Below are 26,276 nucleotides of genomic sequence, written 5' to 3' on the forward strand. Positions count from 1 at the left end.
TTGACAGTCTCACTCCAGTTTTGAAGCCTCTTGCAAATACAGAATCATATCAGCTTAAACCCGTCTCCTCCTGTTAATACAGGAATATCAGGTAAATGACAGGACTTGGTTTTTAAGCAAAAGCATATCAAGGAGCACAAATAGAGTTGTATACAACATAAAATTCTGCTTGGGGTCTCTCAACAGAGGAAGAATATTTTCCATTGTCACTGAGATGTTAGTTCATAAGTACCTCTGCCTTTTTACTCTGATATAGGCATATTCATCGTTTAATATACAATTGTTATATTACCACCTTATGATCTAGTATGAACTTTTTAAATGAAGTGAAATTTTATTTGCCATTAAAGGAATCACTCTTTTGAATACAGAAATGAATAGTTTATTTTGATGGTATTTAAAAATAAATGATTACATGTATTACAGAAGCTAATTACATATGTTACAGAAGCTAATTTAGAAAGATTATGCTCGCTCAACATAAAATAGAAATAATGGTTTTCTTTTAAACATTTTTCTGACCTTGAGTTATATAATTGATATGGAGCCTCATAGAATCTGGCTTGATTTTCATTTATTAAATATGAGATTATATGGCAAAAGACAGAAACTGCCTGTGCATTCTGCCAATACTTACAAATATTTTATTAAAAAACAAAACAAAACTGTGTTCACTCTAAACAACAGTGACAAAGAATGCTCATTGGATTAAGTACTAAATATAGATGCTTTAATGATTGAAGTTGGATAAGCTTTCATTCTAGTTAACAGATACTATTTTTTCTAATTATTATTGTTGCATTTAACATTTTTAAGGAAGTACATCAAAAACATAGTGTTTGTCAGTGTTAAACTTTAAATTCAGTTCAAAGTTAACTGATACAATTTGAATGACAGAAGCTCTTTATAAACTGAGGTCAATCCTAAGGAAAGGCTTCATTATAATGATTCTTTGGCATAATTTTGGAACTGTGTTGTATAACATGTCAAAAGAGAATAGCTCCTATGTACTTCCTTCCATAATTATGATTTCTTAATATTTATTGTCATTTTGGCATTCTCAAGTACCCTGCTCTTTTGTAGAAATTAGCTTTTTAATAAAGTCAGAGGAGAAGGTCAGTGATCTATTTCAGTCAGTGCAAAATGTTTTGTTGGCTTTGCTAAATGAAAATTGATATCTATTTATCTTTCTTTGAAAGGTCATTGTCTGAACTTTTGGCTTACAGATTTAGGGGTTATTGCTGATATTTTAATAGTATTGAGGTTCATATAACAATCAGTCTTTGTAGTTCATAGAAATTAATATTACAGAAGGAGAATCATTTAGATTTTTTTTAATAAATGTTATTGCAAGTCATTAGAGTTTCATGAAAGCACAGAGACATATGGAAAAGTCCCAGCAGAATAATTAGGAAAATTTCATATAGACAATATGCCATTCAACTCTTCACAAAAGGCTTAAGAAATTAACAGCCCAGGCACATTAAAGTGATTTCAGACTTGAAGTAAATGAATGTTTTATTTGAATTTGAGAATATTTGCTGTAGGTTTTGTTATAAGTACCATGTTTTTTTTTCATTTCTACTTTGTTTCTTCTTTAACCCACATTTTTATTCATATTTATTTTCCCATGGATGGTTGTTTACCTAGAGATTCAAACCCTTACTTACCATTTTTTACTGAGTGCTACATCCAATTAACGAATTCTTCTATAAAGATTTTTCATCCCTTTACACATCTCTTTATTCTTCCTTCATGAACAAGTATTTGTCCTCATGTAATTTAACTGGAATTGAACCCAATACCTTAAAAAGTAACTCTTTAAGAAACTCTGGTAGAAATTAATCATCATTGGAAGAGATAAAAATTCTGTGAATCATTAGAAATTTGTCATTATCTCCATACTTTATCCTGAGTTATTCTGACTCGCTGCATTGTTGGTTTCATTGATTTTGAACTTTTTGCATTGAACTTTTCACTGTATTGAACTTACAAGGGTGCCTGTTGAGAAAGCTGCCAAAGAGCCTGGAATTGAAATTATACAAACCAGCACAGTGATGGGTAATTGTGTCATTGGTTTCAGTACTTTTAAACATTAGATGGTGATCCTCAGACTTGGTAGCTGTGATCTCAGATGGGCAATTTGCTTTTGTTGTTTTAAAGAAGTATACATGGTAAGATTTAGGTGAATTAGCAAAGAATGAGGCAAAGATAATATGGTTTATCCTGTCAGTTGGGGAGGTCCTGTTATCCATATCTAGAAACATTTCACTATTTCTTTTCCATCATCCTGGACTTGTTCTCTTCCTTTTCTTTACTGCCTACCCTTCAAATCTGAATACCATTATTGCACAATAACACTTGATATTTGAGATACTATGAATTTTAAAAGAAGGGTTTGTTTTGTGTGTGTGTGTATGTGTGTAGAGAAATTGTTTATTTTCATAATCAAAGATTTAAAAACATTCAGCAGGCATATTTGTATATTATTTTCACCTGAGTATGTTCCCATTACTTCTTAGACTAATGAATCTTCATATATGTACCATTTAAACCTGCTACAATTTAGTCTATTTTGAAAATCTATTAAAAAATTTTAGAGTATTAAAAGAAATGGATACCTTTGTGAAAATGGATACCTGTGTCAAGATGAAGTAGAGAATAATAGCAAATTCTTTATGTATATTTACCTGTGAAATCTCGCCTTTTTTTTTTTTTTTTTGCCTGTTATACATTCAGGTACAGAAGGTTTGGGATTCAGCATCACTTCCAGGGATGTAACAATAGGTGGCTCAGCACCAATTTATGTGAAAAACATCCTCCCAAGGGGTGCTGCCATCCAAGATGGCCGGCTGAAGGCTGGTGATAGACTCATAGAGGTGAGTAGCTTCCCACATCCCAAGTTCCATAATTCTTGAAAAGCTCTCTTTTGAAGGGTCAAGGTTTTCCTAACATTTTCATAAAATTTGAAATTAAATTATATATTTTAGAAGTAGTATGCATCCTAAAACAATGTATTTCCGCTTCAGTTTTACATTTCTCCTTGTTATTTGATGAGAAATGTCTTTCATTTAGTTCACTCATAAATTTTTAGTTACTTGGACATTTGGTTTATGAGATAACATAACATTTGTCATTATGTAAGTACAGTGTCTGTTAGGTTATATTTCTGGATGACTTTAAATTTATGTCTGGCAGTATAGAAATGTTATCTCCTCTGGAATCAGAGCAGAGACAAATGAAGTAAATGAAAACAGTGTGTCTTGATGAGAAGAACAAGGAAATTTGGAAATGTCAGCGTGGAGAATGAATTGAGACATAAAAATCAAATGTCAGGGGGAAAAAAAAGATAGTTTTTCAAAGTTTCCTTTCTGTACCTCATGGGTTTCGGTTCATTGGTCTTCGAGGCTCTCTTTGACATATGTAGGATGGCTAATTTCTGTTTGCCTGAGTTTTGTGCATATAGAAATTAAGGTGAAGATGATTGAGAAAGAGGGCACCTTATTAGTGGTTTTTCTTAGTGTTTTCCTTAGAAAACAGTCTTTTAGTGGTAAGTGCTGTGTTTTGTAATTATTGACTAGCATTCAAAAACTAACTTTAAATATATGGAAGGGGTAAACAGCAAGGTCCTTCTGTCCAACACAGAGAACTATATTCAATATCTTATGATAAACTATAATGAAAAAGAGTATTTATTTTATTATTTAAAAAAATTTTCATTGGAGTATAGTTGCTTTACAGTGTTATGTTAATATCTACTGTATATCAAAGTGATCAACTGTACGTATCCATATATGCCCTCTTTGGAAAAGAGTAATTTCTCTTTTTGGCTATGCTGTGCACATGTAGGATCTTAGTTCCCCAACCAGGGATTGAACCTGTGCCTTCTGCATGGGGAGCATGGAGTTGGAAAAGGTTATTTTAAAAAATAGTGTATATGTATGTGTATAACTAACTCACTTTGCTGTCCATCAGAAATTAATGCAACATTGTAAATCAACTATACTTTAAAAAATATACTAATGTTAAGGTAAATGTTTATGATGTTATCCTTTTTTCTTAACTTGTAGTCTCATATGTAGCTTTAATCTCTCCAGCTCTAGCTGTCCTCCTAAAGATTTTTTGAAAAGTAATGAAACCAAGGAATAGCTTCCAGATTTTTTCCCGCATATGCACTTCAGGCCTAGATTCCTTCAATCTTCCTCTTTCCTCTTTGTCTGTTAGCATGACACCACGTTTTAAAGGGATACAGATAGAAGCCCAATGAAAAGAAAGGTTTGAGTACAAATTGTGTTTCTGATATTGTTTGCTGAAAGAGCCTCTTGTCCTCAGGCTATGAGTGAGGGTGAGTATTAGTCCCCATTTGTAGCTGTAGCTTGTTTCATTTAGAAAGTGTCTCATCTGGGACATGAGCCTAGTTATTTTTTGCCCCTAAATAAAAAAACCAGTCTGTCTCCCTGTCCTTTTCCCTGCCTCTCCTTGCACACCCCCCACCCCTGCCGCCTTCTTCCTCGCAGAAAGTAATCACTTTATTTTTGTGTCTCCCTTTCATCATGTACTCGCTTTACTTGGTGACGCATTACAGAGGCTTTGGCTCTACCTTTTATGGAATGGAGGGGCCTGCGACCTATAACTCTTCAGAATTAGGCTTTCTTTTCTCTAGCTGTCAAGGCATATTTTACCCTAACTTTATAGTATCCATAGTTATATCTACAGAATACCAACAGTTCCACGGGCAAAAAAGTTTTCTGAGTAGGATATTTTCAAGCCTGTACATTTAAAACAAGTATCATGTGATTAATTTTTTAAAATGATCTAGAAAATTTTTGCTTTCTTTAAACCTGTTACTACTGAAAGGTTCCAAAACGTATTTTAACTACAGGAAAGTTTTGATGTTACTATTTAAGTGATACACTTAATTGCCTTAACTCAATGTTATTTCTGTCTGAAGAGAGTAGTATTGGATACTTTTTAAAAGAAATTTCCATTCTCGTTTCTGTTAGCTATGTCCTGTTGCTGATAATGTTATTATACTTTCTACAACAGTGATGAGATTCCCCAGGATGTGGTTGTTTAAAATCTATCTCTGTCTTTTTTTTTTCCTGGTAGAATTCTCTTAAAACATTGAAAAATCTTGAGATGAAATACTGCTTGCCCTCTTTTTATTTTGTAGAGATTCTTCTGTGTTTGCTATTTAGTGATAAAAAGTTATTGTCATAATTTTCAATAACATTTCAATGAAAGCTAAGATGCTTTTACCAAAATATTTTTAGTGTGTTTTTCTTGCCTGGAGAGTCCCAGGGGCGGGGAAGTCTGGTGGGCTGCTGTCTATGGGGTCGCACAGAGTTGGACACGACTGAAGCGACTTGGTAGCAGCAGCAGTAGCAGCACTACCCTTGTAAGGGCGGCACTTTTTAATTTTGATATAAGAAAATCTGTGATGAATAGGGCATCACAGAATCTCAATTCAAAAATAGAAAGTTTTGTGCCAATGTGGCATTGTAGATATATTTGTATCTCTGGTTACTTGTTAATGTGCTAGTGGCTATGCTTTTGATTTATTGATGAGATCTGAAAGATTGACTGTTTCCTGCTTTGCTTAAAGATAACTGGTATGCCTTTCATTATTAGCCCCAGCAGCCTGGTGATTACCAGATCAGGGCAGAATATACCATGCAATGAGTCTTGTTCCATGGCAGACATGGTCAGTTCTAGAATGTGTCTTGTCTCCTGTTAATCTGTTTGCGTGGTATCACTGCTGAAAACTTTTTGTTTGTTTTAGGTTAATGGAGTCGATCTAGCAGGCAAATCCCAGGAGGAAGTTGTTTCCTTGTTGAGAAGCACCAAGATGGAAGGGACTGTGAGCCTTCTGGTCTTTCGCCAAGAAGATGCCTTCCACCCGAGGGAACTGGTGTGTAACTTCAGAGCAGATGAATGGTTTCCGACACACATGAGTCAGGGATCTGGGCTAGCTACCTGCTAGCCAATGTTTATTAAAACATTTTCCAAGCCATTTCTACATTTTATATATCTTTCAGCCTTAACATAATATAAGCATTCTTTACTCACATTTCCTCCGTTTTGGAAATAAATATCCACAATGTTGCATGCAGGAATATTTGAAAATCAAATTGCAGGAATATTTTCTAGGACAGCAAATGTTTATTACTGAACACTTTTAGATGAACTGATTGAATACAGAGATGTTGATTATTCCATAACTGTCACTTCAAAGGCTGTTGTTGAAAGCTTGCCATATTCTCCACTACATATGACAAATTTTCATATTTCAAGTTTTCATGGTACATGTAGCTAAGCCAAATAAACATGCTTGCTTACTGTTGTATGAAAAAGAGGGCCTTCATTAAATAGTCTTACTGAAAGTAAAAAGACCTGAGATGCAGGAAGCCCTGGGGGCATTAATTCCTAATATAGACATTATTTGGGATGACATAAAAGAAAAGGGGTTTGTTTGCAAACTATTTATTTCACTTTTTATACATATGTCAATGTATCTAAATATTAGATACTGGTATTTGTGCAGTATTGGTGTGAGTGAAATATGTATATTAAATTGACATGGTTCTTGGTAATATAAGTAATCACCTTAATTTTTTTGTTTTGATGTAGTAGGAAAATCAATTTACTTCAAAAACAAGTGGTATTTGATATATTTCAAAAGATATTCTAGTTGGGTCATTTTAGGGCATTTAACCTGTCTTTCAGAAGCTTTTAGCTTTAAACAATAATTAATCCATATATACTAGAGTGGGTAGGTTTTAGGGATGCAGTTTCAAAATTCTTCTGATTACCCTAATTCTCTTAGGCTAATCCTTCAAATACAGATGTGTCATGGTTAGTAAAAATTCCCCTTTATTATAAAACAAATACCTTTTAGTCATGGAAATATCTCATCCCTTGGTGACACACAATTTCAGATTGTGATAGGGCTGAAAACTGAACACTTGTGTTTTAAATAGATTTTAAGAAATGACAAAAAACTTCTTTATTTCTGTTTAAAAATGTTTAATGCATTATTTCTCAATTTAAATTCAGTTTTCCATTTCCCCCCACTGTTATCCAATTTTGTGCTTAAAATGCCACCTGATCCTAAATCTGGAGTTGTCTCTATTAAATTGTAAATGAGCACTTAAAAAAAAAAAAAAGACTGAACTTTCTATGCAGTGAAGCTTTAGCCCTTCCTCAGTGTGTCTGAGCCTGGGTGATAGTTGGCATTATTAGGTTGCCAAAGCTTAACTGCTGCTCCTACAGCCTTTTCTGAGTTCCTGCCAGCATAGACCAGCTTAAGGTTAATCAGGTTCTCCTGGCCCAAGTTTGATCTTCCAGGCTTCTGTTTTCCCCTTCTGCTGCCTTCTTTTTTTTTTTTTTCCTTGGTTATTTAATTTATTGCTTGTGAGCTTTTCATTAAGGAGTGAGCCAGTAGGCCGTCAGTTTATTATTCACATTGCAGCTGCTATACAAGATTTAAAAAAAGAAAATTCTGAAAACTTAAAGGTGGGGGGTGGTGTTTAAAATGATCTTTCAATCCAGTTAACAGAACGCTTTTCCTTTCTTTGGGGTGTTTGTATTTAAATTCTATGTCTAAAGCAAAATTTATCAATAGGTACCTTTTTAGTAAGTCAACCATATAACTATATTAATTAAAGCAACTCTATAGTACATGAAAACCGTATCACATTTATAACCTGTGTAATATTATAAAGTATAATGCTTGCTGTTCAGACTGTGGTTCAGACTGTTATTATCTGGCCTAGCTATCAAATTACAATATACTTTATAATTTAGACTTAGTTAGGAAAATTAGAAAACAAAATTAGAAACAGTGCCAGGAATAGAGAAGCAGTTTTGTGGGATTTGTTTTCCTCCCAGTAATAAATTCATGATGTACTCCAAATGAGCAACTAAAAATTTACATCTAGAGAAAAATTTTAAAAGAACCACCCCCAACAGCACACACACACACACACACACACAAGATAACATAACCATATCAATGAAACTTTGCAAGACAGAGTAATATATCAACCATAATTTGATCACCTATAAATTTTGTTGATTTTAAGAAAAAACAATTTTTCCTTGAAAGTAAAGCTTTGTCTCCCTGTGTGTTGAAGATGGCTTTGGTCAGTCTGTATTTATGTTTTTCTTCAATTCTTCTAGAATGCAGAGCCAAGCCAGATGCAGATTCCAAAAGAAACGGTAAGAGCTTTGTCTTTTGCAGGATGCAGAGATGTTGGAAAGATAAATCGAACTAACTTCTTACTAATTATGAAGTTACTTGTCCTCTCTTTTCCTGGCTCATAATAGATCCTACATAGATTCTTTAAATCTTAAACTGGTCTTGCTTTAAGTGACTTATTGCTACTACCCCAAATGAAGAATATTTCATGATTATTTTTGATCAGATAGGGCTAAAAAATGGACGTTAAAGACTCTCCTATTTACCTGCGTAATAAGAGGGACTAAAATTGGTGAACTTCGTAATTTCATATACACACAGCCACACACACTCACACATATATAAGACACACACATACACACACATATATATATGACACATACATACATATATATATGTAAAGTATTTTATGAGTTGTGAAGTGCTATATTACAACTGGCTACAAAAATGGAAAAAAGAAAAAGAAAACTCAATTCAAAAAAAAATAGGGAGGACTATAAGGCATAAAAATGTGTCATAAATAGGAAAACTAAAATATGTCAGCAGTTAGACTAAACATATTGTGATAATAACATATTTAATAATTTTTTAATTTATTATCAGTTATTATGACATTTTATATGGGACTAAAAATTCTCCTAACAGAAGTAAGTTTTCACAGCTTTGATTAAAATGCAAAAATAGGTGTTTAGAAGACAAATCTTAATATAGGCTGAAAATAAAAGAATAAGCAGACAGTACTAACATAATGAAGGAGAAAGAATTGCCATATTAGTTTCTAAGCTTATGTTTTTGTGTATGTGGATGCACTACATGGGGGAAAAAAGAGAGAGTATTTTATATTTACACATGATATCCTCCAGTAGAAAATCTAACAGACAGGATATTTTATACATTAAACATCACAGCACAAAAACATGTCATTCTCAAACCCTTATGAAGAAAATGAAAATTTGCAAAACCATATCTACAGTGGGTGATGCTAGTACATATTTTTCCAAATTTGGCATGTTAGACAAATAATATGTCTAACATGAATATTATGAATCTGAATGACATAATTAACACTATTAAAATATAGTATAACATAATTTAATTTTCATTGACACATTCATAGCCAGACAGCTTTGAACCTAATAAACAAGCAAAATATCATTTGAAATATTCCATTGTTACAAAAAATGGATGAATAATCAGACCTCAGAGAAAGGTCAGGAAACAACCTGGAGAATATTACATGTTTATAAGTATAGGTTGTAGGAAATTCACAGCCTCCATTTTTTATCCATTAAATCAATAGGTCTGTGATAGTTAATCAAAATCACAATGGGGTGTGTGTGTGTGTGTGTGTGTGTGGTTATGGGTGGGGTAGGTTGAGGCAAAATCAGACAGATTAATTCTAAAGAATCAAGTGGGCCTTAAGAATGTCTTTTTTATTTCCTATTTTAACAAACAACAATGCTAGCAAAATGTATTATAAAGCTAAGCATTGAAATAGCATGATGTTGTAGGAACAGACAAGTAGATAATTTAAACACATTGATGATGGAAGCGGTCCCAGTGTTTACATGTGTGCGCATGTTTGTTAAAGGAGGCATTTCAAAATAGTGGTAAAGAGTGGTTTATTTAGTATTTAGAACAATTGGCCATTGATTTTAAAAATTTAGATTCATTTTTATTCACCATAAAAAATAAATCTCAATTGATTATGAAATTAAATCTAAAAACATACCAAAAAGTATTGAGGAAATAGGTGAAAGATTTCTCTGTTAAATTTGGCTAGTGAATGGTTGTCCTGGCATGACAAAGTCAAAATGTCCTAAGAGAGCAGATTGATGGGTTTGTTTATATGTAGTAAAAAACTTGTATAGCAATAACCGAACCATGAAAGAGTTGCAAGGTAGATACTAAAAGCAGGAAGTATTTTGCAGTGTGTTCCTTGGGTGAAGAACCACTGTTTGGTGTTTGGAACCTTAATATCATAGAACTTTTTGGAAAAGTGAATGGCGTCACAAGTAAACTATATCTGTTAATGCCTAAGATGATCTGAGATGGAGAATGATGCCATAAGATAAGCGTGTTCTTTTGGAACATGTAATCCGTCCTGGTGAGGAAATTGAGGACTAGCTCTGAAGTTTTAGATCACCACTGGGAAGAAGCAGCTTTGGCTTTAAAGGTGGTATTCCATTGGGAATGTCCAGGTGCCTTCTATTCTGTGCTTCACCCCAAACCTTTTGTGGTCATGATAGCATGCCAGGCTGCTGCTGCCGCTGCTGCGTTGCTTCAGTCATGTCTGACTTTGTGCGACCCCATAGAAGGGAGCCCACCAGGCTCCCCTGTCCCTGGGATTCTCCAGGCAAGAACACTGGAGTGAGTTGCCATTTCCTTCTCCAATGCATAAAAGTGAAAAGTGAAAGTGAAGTCTCTCAGTCATGTCTGACTCTCAGCGACCCCATGGACTGCAGCCCACCAGGCTCCTCCGTCCATTGGACTCTCCAGGCAAGAGTTCTGGAGTGGGGTGCCATTGCCTTCTCTGATAGCATGCCAGAGCAAATGCCAATTCAGGCACCTGAACAAAAGAGATGGTATGTGCGTATGTGAATCTGACTTGAGATAGCAAATGGAAATTGTTTCTGATGAGGGTTTTCCAAGCTAGGTAAAAAAAGGTAAAGTTTCTTTTTTTCTTTTGTCTATATGTTTTCTTTTCAGTTTATTGTTCTTTGGTCATCTCACACCTGGGTCTCTTTTTCTACTTTTGATAGGCAAAATCATTTTGGGCTGTTAGAGGTTGTATTTTAAAATTACAGTTTAAAAATTGGCTTTCAGGGTCTCTCTCTGCCTTTTGGTGGCAAGTCTTAAATTCATTCTCGTAGTGAAGTTCTCTGACATTATATTCGTTAAACTTTCAGATTGTAAGCACTGTGAGAATGGAATGCCCTAAAACCCAATTAGTGGATCATAATGACTCTCAGAACTGATTAAGTCTTAGAAATTGTAAAAAAGGTCATTTAGGTAGATGAGCCAAGCTGTATCAATGGCTGATAGACCTTTTAAATATCTGAGACTTGGATTTCTTGTACATCTTCTGAATTTTGTTTTAATTAGCCAGAGTGGGTAGCTAGACCCTACTGAGTTTTAGGTTATCCATTCAAAATTGGACAAAAAGCTGAATTATTTAGCATAGGCTCAAGGTCACTTATTGCATGACTTGAACAAACTCGTTGCCTTTGGAAAGTTTATTCACTTGATAGTTTATTTTTGTGCTCATCCAGATTGGACAAGATAATACATGTATGTATTAGCCAGGGTTCTCCAGAGAAATGGGACCAATGGGATATGTAGATAGTTATAGAGAGACTCGTTAAAAGATATTGGTTTGTGTGATTATGAAGGCTGGGAAGTCTAAGTCTGCAGTGTGGGCCAGCAGACAGAGACCTAGGAGAGTCCACAGCGCAGATGAAGTTCAAAGACAGTCTGCTTGAGAATCCCCCTTGCTCAGGCAGGCCTGTCTTACTGTTCTTCTTTAACTGATTGGATGATATGGAGGGTAATCTGTTTTATTCAGATTCACAAATTTAAATGTTAATCTTATCCCAAAACACCTTCCAAGTGGACACAAAATTAAGCATCACAATGATGTAGTGAATTTACCTACAGGCTATCAGGCCTTAACTTACCAAAGTGCCAGTTTCTTCCTTGGGCTTAAAGGACAGTGCAAAACTGCTTAGGAAGGCCCCCAAGAACTCTTCCTAAGATCCATGTAAGAATATCACTGTATGTAAAACAAATTCAGAGCTACTGGATATAAGTAGGGCTTTAGAAAATAATAGATTTTAGAGATGATGCTAGAGCATATGGATAAGATATGAAACATGCTTAAAGGTCAAAAATTTAACATGCATGGAATCTCCACTGGGGATCCCTTGCAGAGCCAGGGGAATCTCCCTGTAGAAGCTGCAAGGATACACTGAGGAAATTTGGGGATAAGCTAACTGATAGGTTATAATCTTGATCTGGAAAATTAATGAGCTCATCAGTAAGTCTGGCCATAGGCTTATTAATGTAATGGTTGTGGTAGATCAGGTAGAGCCTACCATGTTGACCCCACTGTAAAGTAAGAAAACAATCCCATTTATAATAGGATCAAAAAAAAACCCCCAAAACACTTAGGAATAAGTTTAACCAAGGAGATGAAAGACCTGCACACTGACAGAGATAAGAATGGTGGACTGGAGTATCAGGAGCGTGAGGGAGAGGAGACACTGGTCAAGGAGTATAAACTTCTACTAGGTATAGGATGAGTGAATTCTGGAGGTCTAATGTAGAGCATGATGATTATAGCTAATAATACTGTGTTGTATACTCAAAAATTGCTAAGACAGTAGATCTTAAATGTTCTCACCACAAAAAAATATAGTTTTGTGAGGTGATGGAGGTGTGTTAGCTAAACGATGGCATTGATGGTTTTGCACTATATTAATGAACTGAATGAACACTTTGTACGTCCTAGACTCACACAGTGTTATATGTCAAATATATCTCAAAAAGCTGGGGAAAGAACAGCCCAAAGTCAGGCAAAGCACATAGCGAGCCTAATGGGGGTTGAATTATGGGTTGGTACTTCTTCATTCAAAGCCTTGTATAAACTCTTTGGGATAAACTGTTCATCAAACATTTCTGATCATCACACATTTCTGATCCTCAAACATGGACTCTCCTGGCTAACACTGATGGAAGAATACAAAATTCTCTAGTTTGAGTTTTTGTTGAAGATTTCTACTATCACACATTAATCACACGTTAACCTAATCATATGTTAACGTAATCATATGTTAACCTAATCATATGTTAACCTAATCATATGTTAAAGTAATCACAATAGTTTGGCTTTGACCATCAAATGTTGCTATTATCACCAAGAATTTTATAAAATATGTGCTATTTCTAGTGCTTTAAGTACTCAAGCTTAAAGTTATGATTCAGTGAAATACTTTTCAATTCAAATGATTCAAACTTACTTTAAAACAATCTTATTCCAAGATTGGGATAGAATAATATTTTCATGATCTTACAAAAATAGTAATGATTTTGTATAATGAATCTGTATCCATGTTTAGGGGATTCATTTGAAATTCCCTACTTTTACTAAAGTAAGTTAAAGTTTTCCTAATGTTTGGTGTATTTTCCCTTGGGAAATTTATCTTAGTTATTTTTTATTGTCGTCCTTTAATGGTAGAGTGATAAAAATTATCTTTAAAATTTATTCTATTTTTTTTTTTTTTGCTATTGAGCTCATGTCATTTTAAAGATTATATTGGTAGTAATGTTTGTTTTAAAAATAAGGACTGTTTTAGATATAGCAATACTATTCTGGATTAATTGCTATGTGTAATTTTTATCCTAAAACATCATTCTTTCAGAAAAGTTTCGAGAATAGCCTGAGGAGCTCTGGTATATTTGTCTTTTTGTTAATATTTAACCACATTTGATATGTAATTTTCTTCCATTCTTCCCTCTCCCTCCCTCTAATATCTCCATCTTTCCTTTCCACTGTATAATTTTTTTCAGAGTTGAGATAAATTGTAGACATAATTCCCCTTCACCTGTAAACCTTTCAGTGTGTGTATCCTAAAGAATGACATTTTGCATGTAACCAGGTTATAGTCATCAAAGCCATGAAGCCAACATCGACTTACCAGTGTTGGATTACCTGCTATCTCAGTTAGTGGCCCTCTTGGTGTGCAGACGTGAACAAACGAATGAATACACGTGCATTGCATTCTGGTCCAGTTTCCACTGTACAGTCAGCCTGGCGTCTCGTTGTCATGTCTCTTTAGTCCTTCTTAATCCAGAGCGTTTCTTCAGTTTATCTTTGGTGTTCATTTTTGAAGAGCAAATTACTTTGAGAATGTCCCTCAATTTGGGTTTGTGGGGTTTCTTTAAGAAATGATTTTTCTGGCTTCACATTACAGATTAACAACGGTACAAAACCTTTTTTTTTCCCCTCCTCAGTATTTGTAGCATCAAGCAAAACATTAAAAATTTTTTAAATATTATTTATTTTAGATCTACTGTTTGAATCAGAAAAGAGCACATAAAACCAGATGTGACATTTTAACTTTGCTAATAAGAGTAATTAACCTTAAAATATCAGCACAAATATCATGCATAAACATTCATCTTGCATATGGGATAAAATAAAATCTATAGCTTAAACTGTAGGGTTATTCCTTTATGCCTAAAATATAAACACAGTACCATCTCTTGGACTTCCCTGGTGGCTCAGACAGTAAAGCGTCTGTCTACAATGTGGGAGACCTGGGTTCGATCCCTGGGTTGGGAAGATCCCCTGGAGAAGGAAATGGCGATCCTCTCCAGTACTATTGCCTGGAAAATCCCATGGACAGAGGAGCCTGGTAGGCTACAGTCCATGGGGTCGCAAAGAGTCGGACACGACTGAGCGACTTCACTTTCCTTTCCTACCATCTCTTACTTTAAAAAATCCTGCTCTTGATTAAAACTGTAAATGGTTATTATTATTTGTCTGCTACACTTGCATATTATTTAAACTCTAGATGTTGAGTTAGTGTATTCTGTCTTTAACTTGTATGAAAACTCAAGTTAGGCATGAGAATATGATGCCGTACTTATTTTGTAAGATCCATCATAAAATTTTCAGCCCTGTCTTGCCCATCCTAGCGCTAATCCCTGCCCAATGACCATATTTTGGCCACATAATATAATCAACTTCTACTTTTTGCTACCAAGTTTGCAGATTAACTGCAGGCTCAGAGTGGCCTGTGGGCCACCTGTGTCCCCTCGGCTATTGGGACTGTTGTTTGGGGCAGAAAGGAAAACTAGGCTTTAGTGCAGATCACTTGTGGCTATTTTTCTGTCTCGCTGCACATACGTGTGCATCTTTTCTGCCACCCTGAGGATTATTGGGAAAATAAATAGCCTTCATACTGCCTATGCATTAAGTTTTCTGTTTCTAATATGCTTAGCAAAAATGCTCTCTTTTTTTTGTTTTTTTCTGGGCATTAGAAGGCAAAAATGCCTATAGAGTAATGGCTAAGGGAAAACATGCCAGATTGTATTGACAGAAAAAAAAATCACGTGTGCATATGAGGGACATGATGTGTATTTGAGTGACATTCATGTCCAAATGGCTTAAGGGGCAAATTAAAGGAAAACAAAGTATTTATTGTGTTTCTTTACAAAAAATCTTGACTCAAGAAACAGTTGATACAGTACAGAATCTGGATGGAGTAACAGTTGAAGATGATAGAAAATTAGCTTCTCCTTGTATCAGAATGAAGAGATCCCCATACTAGTAAGATTTTTGGAAAAATTCTCTATAAAGTAGACTTTGAAATAGTTTTTGAAGAGCAAATTTTTTAAAAACATTTTGCTGCTGGAGAATTAAGTTGTAAAAACTGGTGTTAATTTCACTCATGTCAGGAGTGAAATGGATTAATAATACAATATCAAATGAAAAGTACAGTCTCTCACTTAAATGTTTTAATGACAATAATGACTTAAGACTCGATAAGAAAGCTGAGAAAGAGTATTACTCCCATCCTGCAGTTTTCATAAGAAATGAAACTTTTCCATGGAGAATACAGTCTCCTTTAAAACAGGTTCGGAGCAGGGCAACATGTCAGGAAATGATTTGAACTTCATTAAAATTTCTGTTCACGTATTCAGTCAGCTCCTTATCTTGATTTTTCGAGTAGAAGAAAAATGAAAATTTTAAGTCTTAGTAGAACATTATGGAAATGTCAATGTAAGTAAACATTAAAAAATCAAACTGAAGCTACAAATCAGTAAGTGACAATTAAGAACCTTCCAGATTTGGGGCAAATAAATGTACTGAATGATCAGACTTAAAAGTGCCCTTGTAAGGGACTGTCTTTGGTTTCTGTGTCTTTTCAAATGCAGTTTTCCCAGGAATATAAGTACTGGTTCTGATTCACAAAGTGAATTTTATCTTTCAGTTTCCTCTGAATTTAAACTAGAAGGGCTGTATTGTGTTCTGAAACTATTTTGTATTTCAAACATCAGAAACATTTTATATTGAGGTAGCTATGTTCATTCATGCAAGGTTTTTATTTATGCTCTCCAATTGTTTTGAACCATATGGATGAAAATAAAATTTATAGAGCAAAACAAATATATAAAGATACTTTTGCATAGTAACTAAGATGTCAGTATTTTAATAGAATATTTAATGTTTATTTTTCCCCAATCCATTGATTTTTATTTGAGCTATAATTATTCTCTTGGAATATTTTAAATGTAAGAAGGCTTTTATAATGCACAGGTATAGGATTTATTTTGATTTGGGTACTTTTTATAGTTAACATACTATCCCTCTGTATGTTTTCAAGTTCTTTTAAAAATATTCTTTAGTATATAATTTTCATATTTTTAACATATTAGAGTTTTTTTTTTTAAACATACCTTGTCCTGATAACTTTGAGGCTATCTTTTCAGATGGCACAGTGAGTGTTAGCATTGAATATTAGTAAGTTAGAAACAACAAATAAATCACATTATTGTGGATTTGGATAATGTACCTCTTGTATTATGATAATCTAAAAAAAGACTCTTACTGATAAACTCTGTATGTCCAAAAATTATTTCATCTGATTGAGATATCTCAGATTGCACGTTAACTTCCCAAAGGCCTTTTAACAATTATTTTATATTATTATGTTAATTTTGATAATTATTAGAAAATTTTTAAAAATTTGTTGAGGTGCAAAGAAAAAAGCTGAAGTCTGCCCACAGTTCCATTGCTCTGCAGTAGGCTTACACATGTGTAATTGAACAGTTCTTAAAAGTGCAATCTTCTAAGCATGCCTTATAATCCAGCCTCATTAAGTACCATTAGATGTTTAACCATTCTTCAAGCGTATTTTGATAATCTCAGTCTGAATGACTAGGTGGATGCAGGAAAAATATTCCGAAAGTCCGAAAAGAGAAGGAGGAAAACTTTGTAAGCTTAGATGAGGCATTTAGTTGTGATTCAAAGAACTTGTGCCACATGTCTAGATGGCCAGCGTACAGTTGGGAACACTACCAAGGTCCTCTTCCGGTGTCCAAATACTTCTGTGTCATCACACTGCCTTTCATCAGGTATACCTGAGACATTCACTTGCTCCTTGCTTTTAGGGAGGAGCTGGGCAAAGTTTGTGCATCTCAAATGTGTTGGGTTCTGCAGCAATCTTCTTATGCACTTGATGTCTACTATTACAAAATCAAGATTGGCATATACAACTCTTAATTAAATAATATTGCTTGAATAATATCCACCAGCTGCAGTATGTATCATACAGTACTGTGGAAAAAAATTTTGTTCTAAAGTTGTTTATCTCTACTTTGTCTCACAAATGTTGAAGGTTAAAACTCTCTAGCAACTCTCTGAAAATGAACCCCTTTTTCTGCTGACTTTGTATTATCAGGATTTGTTGTTGTTTGAGAATAAGATAATACACCCTTAATGAACATTAAGCTATTAATAACATTGAAAATTTCTAGTGAAAAACAAAGGGACAAATGAATTATATTTATTTTGATTTCCTGCTGTTTCTGTTTTTCTCCTGTGGTTTAGAATATATAAACAGATGAAAACCCCCCACAAAAAAGAAAAACAAACCAAAACTCTAGGAGTCTACATGTCTTTAATCCTTCTGCTACATTTTTTCTCCTATATTTCTCAGAATCTGGTTTAGGTTTGTTTCAATATTGAAACAAGAGTCACATAAAAATATTAGCAGCTGGCTCCAGGAATCATCTGGAGGGGATGCAGAATATGCTGTTATCATGGATCCTGTTGTGGAACTTCCATGGAAATACTGTGCCTGTTATGATTAAAGAACTGCTCATTAGCAGTCGTTCAAAATAACAGAAACATTGGAATATAACTGTGCGATTTTGTTTCCTGTTAGAAAGCAGAAGATGAGGATACTGTTCTCACACCTGATGGCACCCGGGAATTTCTGACGTTTGAAGTTCCGCTGAATGATTCAGGATCTGCTGGTCTTGGCGTCAGTGTCAAAGGTAACCGGTCGAAAGAGAACCACGCAGATTTGGGAATCTTCGTCAAGTCCATTATTAACGGAGGAGCAGCATCGAAAGTAAGCCAATGTCAGTCTTATCAAGCGTGTGCGCACTCACAAAAATGTTTAATTTATAGCCCTATTCCTTGGAAACATTTAAGTGGTTGGGGTGAAATCATTCCTCTTCCCTATGTATGTTCATTTCTGTGGCCTGTGAAGTAAACCAACAAAAAACAGATTAATAGGAGAAAAAGTTTACAAATTTTACTGATGGTAAAATTTCCAATTTTATGTGTATGGGGACTCCCCAGGAAGAAGTGAAAACCTAGGGAAGCAGTTAGATTTAGAAGCTTGTATACCATTTTAGCAAATGGTGATAAGTTGTAGAGTAGGGATTAGACAAAGAAAGACGGTTTGGGCTTCCAGGGGCGGTCGGTTGTGGGATGGTAAACCTCTGAAGGGAACCCATGGAAGAAAAGTCTCCTTTTATAAGGTTTGTTTCTGAAGACTCATCTCAGTAAGTCTCTGTCTCTGGTGTGAGGGTCGTTCTCCACTTCCAGGTTAGAAGAGAACTGGCACCTTCACAAGGAGGACCTTCTCCCCTGGGTTCAGCCAGAGGCAGGGAGGACAGAGCCCTCTCTCTGTGTCTGACATTTCTCACTTGCCTTCCGCTGAGAATAATCCCTATGCCAAAGTGGTGTGTTTTGGGATGGCATATTTCTGATCCCCTGTAACACTTAAATGTTTTCTGGCTTTTTGCCTAATAACCCAAACAGGATCAAACAACTGCTGAAATCTCAGTGATGTTCCATTTGGGGATGCAAGTCTTATCTTCAGCTCCTCATTTTTGATCTCTGAGTTCACAGCCCAGGTTCATGCTAGTGAAATGAAGATTATCTTTGCAGAGACTTAGCTCAGGTTCTGGCACAGACCTGCCTGACAGGAAAGGTTAATCCCTCCCTCTTCTTTCCCCTCCCCTCTCGTGGGTCACTTCTGTTTCCCAGAGGAGAGAAAATGTCCTGGCTGTCTGTTGAGGGGGTGCTGCTCTTCTCTGCAATTGTCTAATAGCCTGGAGCTTTTGCACGTCTTGGGTTGTAAATAACCTCTCTGGGTGTCTGTGGAAGCAGGAAAGTAATCACTTTGTGCCCTTTGAATTAGTATGCTATTTTGGTAAACAGATTATGATAATGACTTGATTTACAAATGTATAAATGATTGAAGTAGACACAGGCTGCAAGGGCTGCTTACACATTATTATGCTAGTGTTCAATTGGGCATAATCCATTAGTATTAAAGCCCCCCCCCCTTTTTTTTTTGCTTTGTTTTCATTTTATTTTTCTAACGAAGGGGAAAGCAGCTTCTTTTATCACAAACTATTTAATGGCACTTATTTTTACCTGCTTCCTTCCCAGGATGGGAGGCTTCGGGTGAATGATCAACTGATAGCAGTGAATGGAGAATCCCTGTTGGGCAAGACAAACCAGGATGCCATGGAAACCCTCCGGAGGTCCATGTCCACTGAAGGGAACAAGCGAGGAATGATCCAGCTCATTGTGGCGAGGAGAATAAGCAAATGCACTGAGGTAAAGATGAGAAAGACAAAAGGCATCTGAAATGGCCCTAGTACCAAGTTCTCTCCTAACATTGGACGAAGGATTACAGGTCCCTGGGCTTTACCGCAGAAGATTCTCAGTTATCTCTGGTGGCTAGAGTTTCTTTCATTGTCATTAGATTGTGATTTATTTTCTTAATTCTGTGCTCAAAATATTCCTGAGCATGCAGTAATATTTCTGTTGCCACCTCAAGAGTTAATGCCGGGATCTGGAAGGCACCTTTGTTTAGCTGGGTGCCACACATTCCTGCTCAGAGTCCCGTTTCTTTTCTGTTCATCAGTGTTGAACCAGGAGGGAGAAACACCGAAGCAGCGATTGCTTATCTAGACTGGGTGCCTCCTGCAAAGTCCCTCAAGGGGGAGAGCCCATTTCTCTTGTGACGTGGTCAGAAGTGGAAGCCTCCCTTCCCACGCCTGGCCTGCTTCGTCCTTTACTGTAGGGCTGGGCATTTTCCTCTGGAGAACCTGCTGTTCAGTGATATCTGCTGCATGAAACCATGGTGGGTTCTGCACCTGTGCTGTGTCTAACCAGCTGTGAGTGGGAAGGTTTTCTTTCTCGAAGAACGTGAGCTTTTGTTTTCCCAGATAGCAAAAACATACCAAGTAGAAACATACTACTTACGTTTCAATAGCAGAGCATTTGAAAATTTAAAGGGAATTAAATATAGATTTGTTAATGAATATTAGAACCTGAAAAAAAAAAAAAACGATTTTTTTAAGACATTTTATAAAGTATGTGCCATCTATAGGAAAGAGGTGGGACCTGCTTGCTGAAAGTATTGTTTGTTGTTTTTCTCTATGTTCAACTCCCCATACTTTTAAATCAACTAAGAGAAAATGTTTAGCAAATCACACAAACTGGAAAGTATACCTAACCTGCTTAGGTGTTTTTCTTAATTTTAAAATCTGTGTTTAATATATAAAGAAAACTTTTCAGGTCATGATGATGGCTCATCCAATTGGTTAATACAACTGGATTTTGCAACATACCTTTGAGCTCAGGGGGTAGTTAGTGGAGAGGTGACCAAATTTTGAAAAATTATTGACCATAGACTTACTTTTACATTTTTATTTTCCAAATGAAGAATGACTTAATGTTAATTAACAAGTTAATTTCCATGACAGCAAGAGAAGAGTGTCACCTTAACTAGAAACTTCATAGTGAAAAACTGTGAAAGTAAAACATTTGCATTCTTAAATATAAATTCTAGTCCCTCAGACTAGGCTACTGGATTGATTTTCTTGAATGGTTATTTTTATTGGTTTCCAAATCACTCACTGATATTTTAAACGTTAAGTCCTGTAAAGAGCTATCTCCACAGTTAGTTCACAAGACACATTGTTCTTTATTAGGTCTTTTTAAAAAATGGAAGAATTTGATTTTCCCTAAGACTGTATTCATTAGACTGATGCTCATTGAGAAAATGTGTTAGATCCTGGGGGATAGCGGTGAATAAAAACACTGGGGGACTTCCCTGGTGGTCCAGTGACTGAGACGCCAATCTCCCAGTGCAGGGGGTCTGGGTTCGATTCCTGGTCAGGGAACTAGATCCCACATGCTGCAACTAAGACCCAGTGCAAATAAAAAACAAACAAAAAGAACTGGTGGGGGTTCCATCCCTGGATGTTCTCCTGGACAGTATATCATATTGTTGTCGCCTTCTCAATGTTTTCCTTCAGAGAAAAGCATTGAAACATTATATGGGCACTTAGACTGTGAGAAACACACCCAAGGTCAGCATCCTGAATCTTGACGTGCTTTCATCTGGTTCAGGGGATTCCCTCTTGTTCCCCAAACAAACCTGTACTAGCCTGAAAATATTTTGATAAAGGCACTGATTTGATCCCCTGTCTCCCTATAAGAAGCATGGAATTGAAATCCCACTGCAATATCTTTTTGTCTCATTCACTTCTGCATATGAATTTATGTGAATGAAAGTGATATAAGTAAGGGAACAGCGGCAGTAGGCAGTAATAGACTTTAATATTCAATATTCTTTACGGTATCACTTTCATACATTGCTGGTTATTACTATTTCTTAGGATAGAGTAAGCTTATAAAGCAATTAGATAAAAAAAAATCTTATCACGAGTGCTGTGTTCTCTTTGTAATACCAGTGAAAAGCCTTTTGTACTGACAGGATTTAACTAAAGAATTATATGAAGACAGAAGAGCTCATTTCAGCTTCCCATAAGTCTTAAGACATGATTTTGCTGCTGTTGTACTTATATTATATATTACCTTTGGAGAAACATCTCCCTGAATTACTGAGAGGGTATGTGTAAATTATGTTACCGTAAATATTGATGTAACCAGAGCATGTCTTGTCCTGCATGAACCTCAAGCCAGAATAATGTGCTAAGTTCCCTCCTTCTGGGTCTATCCATCAGCTGTGTAGTCCGGCCTTGGACAGTATCACAGAACTTTATTTCACTGACTCATCTTTACATCAAGGGTTTGCATACTTAATTTCAAGCTAGAGAAGATGAAAATTTGCAAAAGGCTCATCTTTTGTGCTTTGTCACATCTTTCCTTGCCCTCTCTTATATGTGGGAAGTGCTGTGTGCTATCTCAATATGTTTTCTTTAAAAATTAGCAACTCTGCGGAATTCCCTGGGAGTCCTGTGATTAAGATTCGGGGCTTCCAAAGCAGGCGGTGCAGGTTTGATCCCTGGTTGGGGAACTAAGACCCCACATTCTGTGTGGTATGGCCAAAGATAAAAAAAAAAAAAAAATTGGCAACTCGTTGCACTAGGTACATCTTCCCTTGCACGTCTCTGTTCTTTGTTTCCATACAGCACATTTGAGACATTTTCTAGAAGATGTTTCTCAGTCTCTTCCTCTTGACTTCTCAGGAGTCTGTGAACACTGCCTCGTTCTTGAATCCTTTCCTGTCAATTCTCTCCATTTTTCTCCTACTTCAGTCTGGCCCTTCTGTCTCCTCTAAGGTTGCTCTCTTCTGCCTATTCCTTTATTGGTTAGTATTCTTCAGGGCATTTCCTAGGCTGTGTCTTCTGCACACGCTCCCTGGGAGACCTTTGTTCCCTGGTGTTCGGGTACTGTGTTCGTTGTGATGAATCCTGTGATCATGTTACCATCTCAGGGACCTATTCTAGTTCCAGACCCCCCTCTTCAGTGGAGACGTGTACTGGTGTGTCTCTGAGGCACCTCTACTTTTTCTTCTTAGAGTTCCTCCTCGAGGTCTTCATCTGCCTTTGTCCTTCCCCGAAGAAATAGCTCCACTGTTTCTGCAATTGAAGCTGGGAATCTGGGGTGACCCTGACGTCTCAGTTGCCTTTCTTGTCTCTGTCACCTCCTCCTCTGGAATCTCTCCTCCCTACTCTCCTCCATCTCCTGCAGCTGCCCAGTCACCTGGCAGGGCTCTGTGCTGCAGCTCCCTGAAGGATCTTCCCCTCAACCCGTTTTGTTTACACTGCAGTAAAGCCCGTCTTCCCACAAAGCAAGCTGATCCTGTTCTACATATCAAAAACTGTAAAATACTTTGGGATGAATTGAACAATGCAGGTAGTCTCTGTACTCATAATTCTATAAAACGTTGCTGAAGAATTAAGTTAGATCGAAATTAGTGGAGTGATACATGATTAGCAGATTCAGTATCATTGAAGTATCAGTTCTGTCAAATTGGCCTATAGATTTAATAAGCTCTTGTTAATCATCGCAGCAGGCATTTTCATAGCAATGAATAAGGTGATATCAGTTGGGATTATTAATTTTTTATACTGTTACTAATATTATTATTATTAACATTATTTAATTTATATGAAAATCTAGAACTGGGAAAACTAGGATGAAAATACCATTGGTTGCTTTTGAGCAAGTTGGGATTGAGTGGGAAATAATAGGGAGGAATTTAATAAGGTAATGGGAATGCCCTTTATCCAAAGAGAGGTGTATGTTACATGGATTTATCAATTTGTCAAAACTCACTGAACTGACCAAGGACTACTTTAAAATGAATTCTGTCTCTCAGTTTAATCCTCTTAGAATTAGAAAGCTATATTAGAATAGAAAGGAGCCTAAGGTATCGTTTATGATTCTCTTTATGTGTGAAGAAATAAACACAGGGAGGTCAAATGATGTGCTTAATGCCGGCAAGTAATTTAAGAAATTGAGAAGCAAGGTGTCCATCCCTCTTAGGCACATGAGAGGGTCTGATGGCATGTGTGTTGTTTGGGCAGTTGATACTCTGGCTGTGTTGGGAAGTGTGGACAGTAACCCTGAGTCAGGTAGGCCATCTGTTCTGCGTCTGCCGCGTCCAGGCTTACTTTACACTCTGGTCCTTGCTCTCAACCACATGGAGTGAAGGTCATTAGCAATGGTTCTTCATAAAAGCAGAACCCAGAACTGTGCCCTGAAACTCTGGTCACTCTTTTCCAAAGTTAAACCCCGTCTTTTTATCCATTGTTTTGTGTTAACTTGTCCTTTGGATATTAGCATTGAGTTGTCCAAGAAGTTCGTTTGGGTTTTTCCTTTAAGTGGTATGGAAAACCTGAACAAACTTTTTGACCAAACCAGTACTTTCTACAGTGTGTGATTTTTCATCTCAATCAACTTTGTTTTACTTCCGGTGTTGTGCTGTGTCCTTCCACATGGCCTATATGTATGATATCCCTAAACCATTTTAAGGAAACTCTTGAGTCATTCACTCAGAAATGAATTTATTCATCCAATTATTCACCCAGTGCCTGCTCTGTGCCAGGAATTGGGGATAAAATAGAATAAGCTTATAAAGACTGAAATATCAGATAATGAGATCGTGCCAATTACTAACTCGGACCCAGTTTTAGGCTTGCTGAAGGGGATTAGGGCAGTATCTGTGCCAGCTTTTCACTGTTTATAGTTGAGATGGTGGGATACATTCTCTTTATGGGAAAGACATGATTTGATCTGCTAATGCACACTTACAACAACATGAGATTTTACAAAGCCCTATAGATACTGTATTCGTTTTTAAAAAGAAACCAATCTTTCACCTTTTCCCAGGAAGAGTAGGCCAAGTGTATAATATAAAGCATATTCATTGGACAGTATCCAGCTTTTTGTTATTAAATACCACTTATTATTTCCTGATTATAAAAGCCACATATCTTTTTAAGAGAATGCTATATTTCCATCGTTTTTAGGTATGGAGTAATTCCCAATGTTTATGCCTTCGTAAATGAAGTTCTGATAAATATTGATTGGCATGAATCTTTGTTATTCACTTAGCTTCTTACTTTGTGAGGCTAGCAACTGGAAAATGAAATAAATGGACTGGTCAAAGAGTGTAGGATATTTCTTGGCCCGTGGCGTGCACTTGCACATTCCTTTGGGAAAAGACTGTATCACTTCCTGCTGATCTCCAGTATAGGTTATCTTGTTGCAGCCTAGAGCTGAATTCTCTTAAATGGGTGAAAAGGCGTTCCTACTTTCCTAGCACTGGAGTTGATGGGGTCCCAAACTTCTGCTCCTACTTGGGACTGAATTCTGTTGCATGGAAGAACATTTTTTTTGCAGCTGAAAAGACAAAGTGAAAATTGCAGTCCTTTTATTTTGGCGTCCTTTTCAAATTAAGCTTAATTTGATAAGGTTTTCATATAAGGAGAATATATGGTCTGCCTGGGAGCAAACCATATTGCAGGAAGGCCACCCACTCTTCTAGGACCACCTTACTTGGAGTGGCCACTCCCACCTCCGATGTGATACACTCTTCTTTCTTAAACTCTTTGCTTGCAACAACAAAAAGGATCATCAAAAGATTTAAAACAAAACTCAGTACTCCAATCGGTTTTTTTTTTCTTTTTTAAGAAATTAAAAGGCATTGTATCTTCTGTTAAATATTTATGTAGGAGGCCATTGATGTCTTCATTTAAATCTGTCTTTTGAGATGCAAATTAGACACAGTTAGGGAGGTGGGGAGGTGCAGATGCTTTCCCAGGAAAGTGCTCAAGTATGACTTTCCTAATGAACAGGCATCTTATTGTTTTTCTCTGGAAAGCCTGCGTGTACAATTCTTTAAATGGAATTTTTATTTGACTTTATAAAATTCTGAAATAGCCTCTTGGGATATTTAGGGGTTTCGCATAAAGATGCTTTATAAAGAGTTTATCATCTAAAAAATTGCAGTTATGTAGTTCAATTAAATGTATTTGTTAAGCAAACTCAAGGATGTGTTGTCTGTCTTATGATGAAGTAAATTATTGTGTAGGATGCAGGTTTTGCATGTTGAGACTTGTATAGTGAGTCTCTTTAATATTATGCTCATTAAAAGTACTCATGCATGTCTATTTTTAAAGATATCAGGTATTTGCTGTGTTTATTTTTGTTTTTGCCTCCCCAGAGTCCCCTGGAATTATGGCATCATGTCCTTTCAGAAAATATTCTTTTATTTTTTTATAT

At 36.1% G+C, this 26,276-nt stretch overlaps 1 protein-coding gene across 19 annotated transcripts in view; it reads left to right on the top strand.

Moving 5' to 3' along the window:
* PARD3 (par-3 family cell polarity regulator) overlaps window positions 1–26,276 on the top strand; it is a 601,769-nt gene that overhangs the window by 339,142 nt on the left and 236,351 nt on the right. For 13 of the 19 annotated variants that reach the window (XM_061435906.1, XM_061435890.1, XM_061435900.1 and 10 more), the window contains 5 exons: window positions 2,740–2,879; window positions 5,783–5,911; window positions 8,182–8,220; window positions 18,154–18,342; window positions 19,677–19,847. In XM_061435906.1, the coding sequence (XP_061291890.1) occupies window positions 2,740–2,879; window positions 5,783–5,911; window positions 8,182–8,220; window positions 18,154–18,342; window positions 19,677–19,847 (668 nt within the window). The remainder of the gene's footprint in view (window positions 1–2,739; window positions 2,880–5,782; window positions 5,912–8,181; window positions 8,221–18,153; window positions 18,343–19,676; window positions 19,848–26,276) is intronic. The other 6 variants (XM_061435892.1, XM_061435907.1, XM_061435899.1 and 3 more) reach the window with 1 other exon arrangement.

This window comes from Bos javanicus, chromosome 13, assembly GCF_032452875.1.
Source record: "Bos javanicus breed banteng chromosome 13, ARS-OSU_banteng_1.0, whole genome shotgun sequence".
In the NCBI taxonomy this organism is placed as follows: Eukaryota; Metazoa; Chordata; class Mammalia; order Artiodactyla; family Bovidae; genus Bos; species Bos javanicus.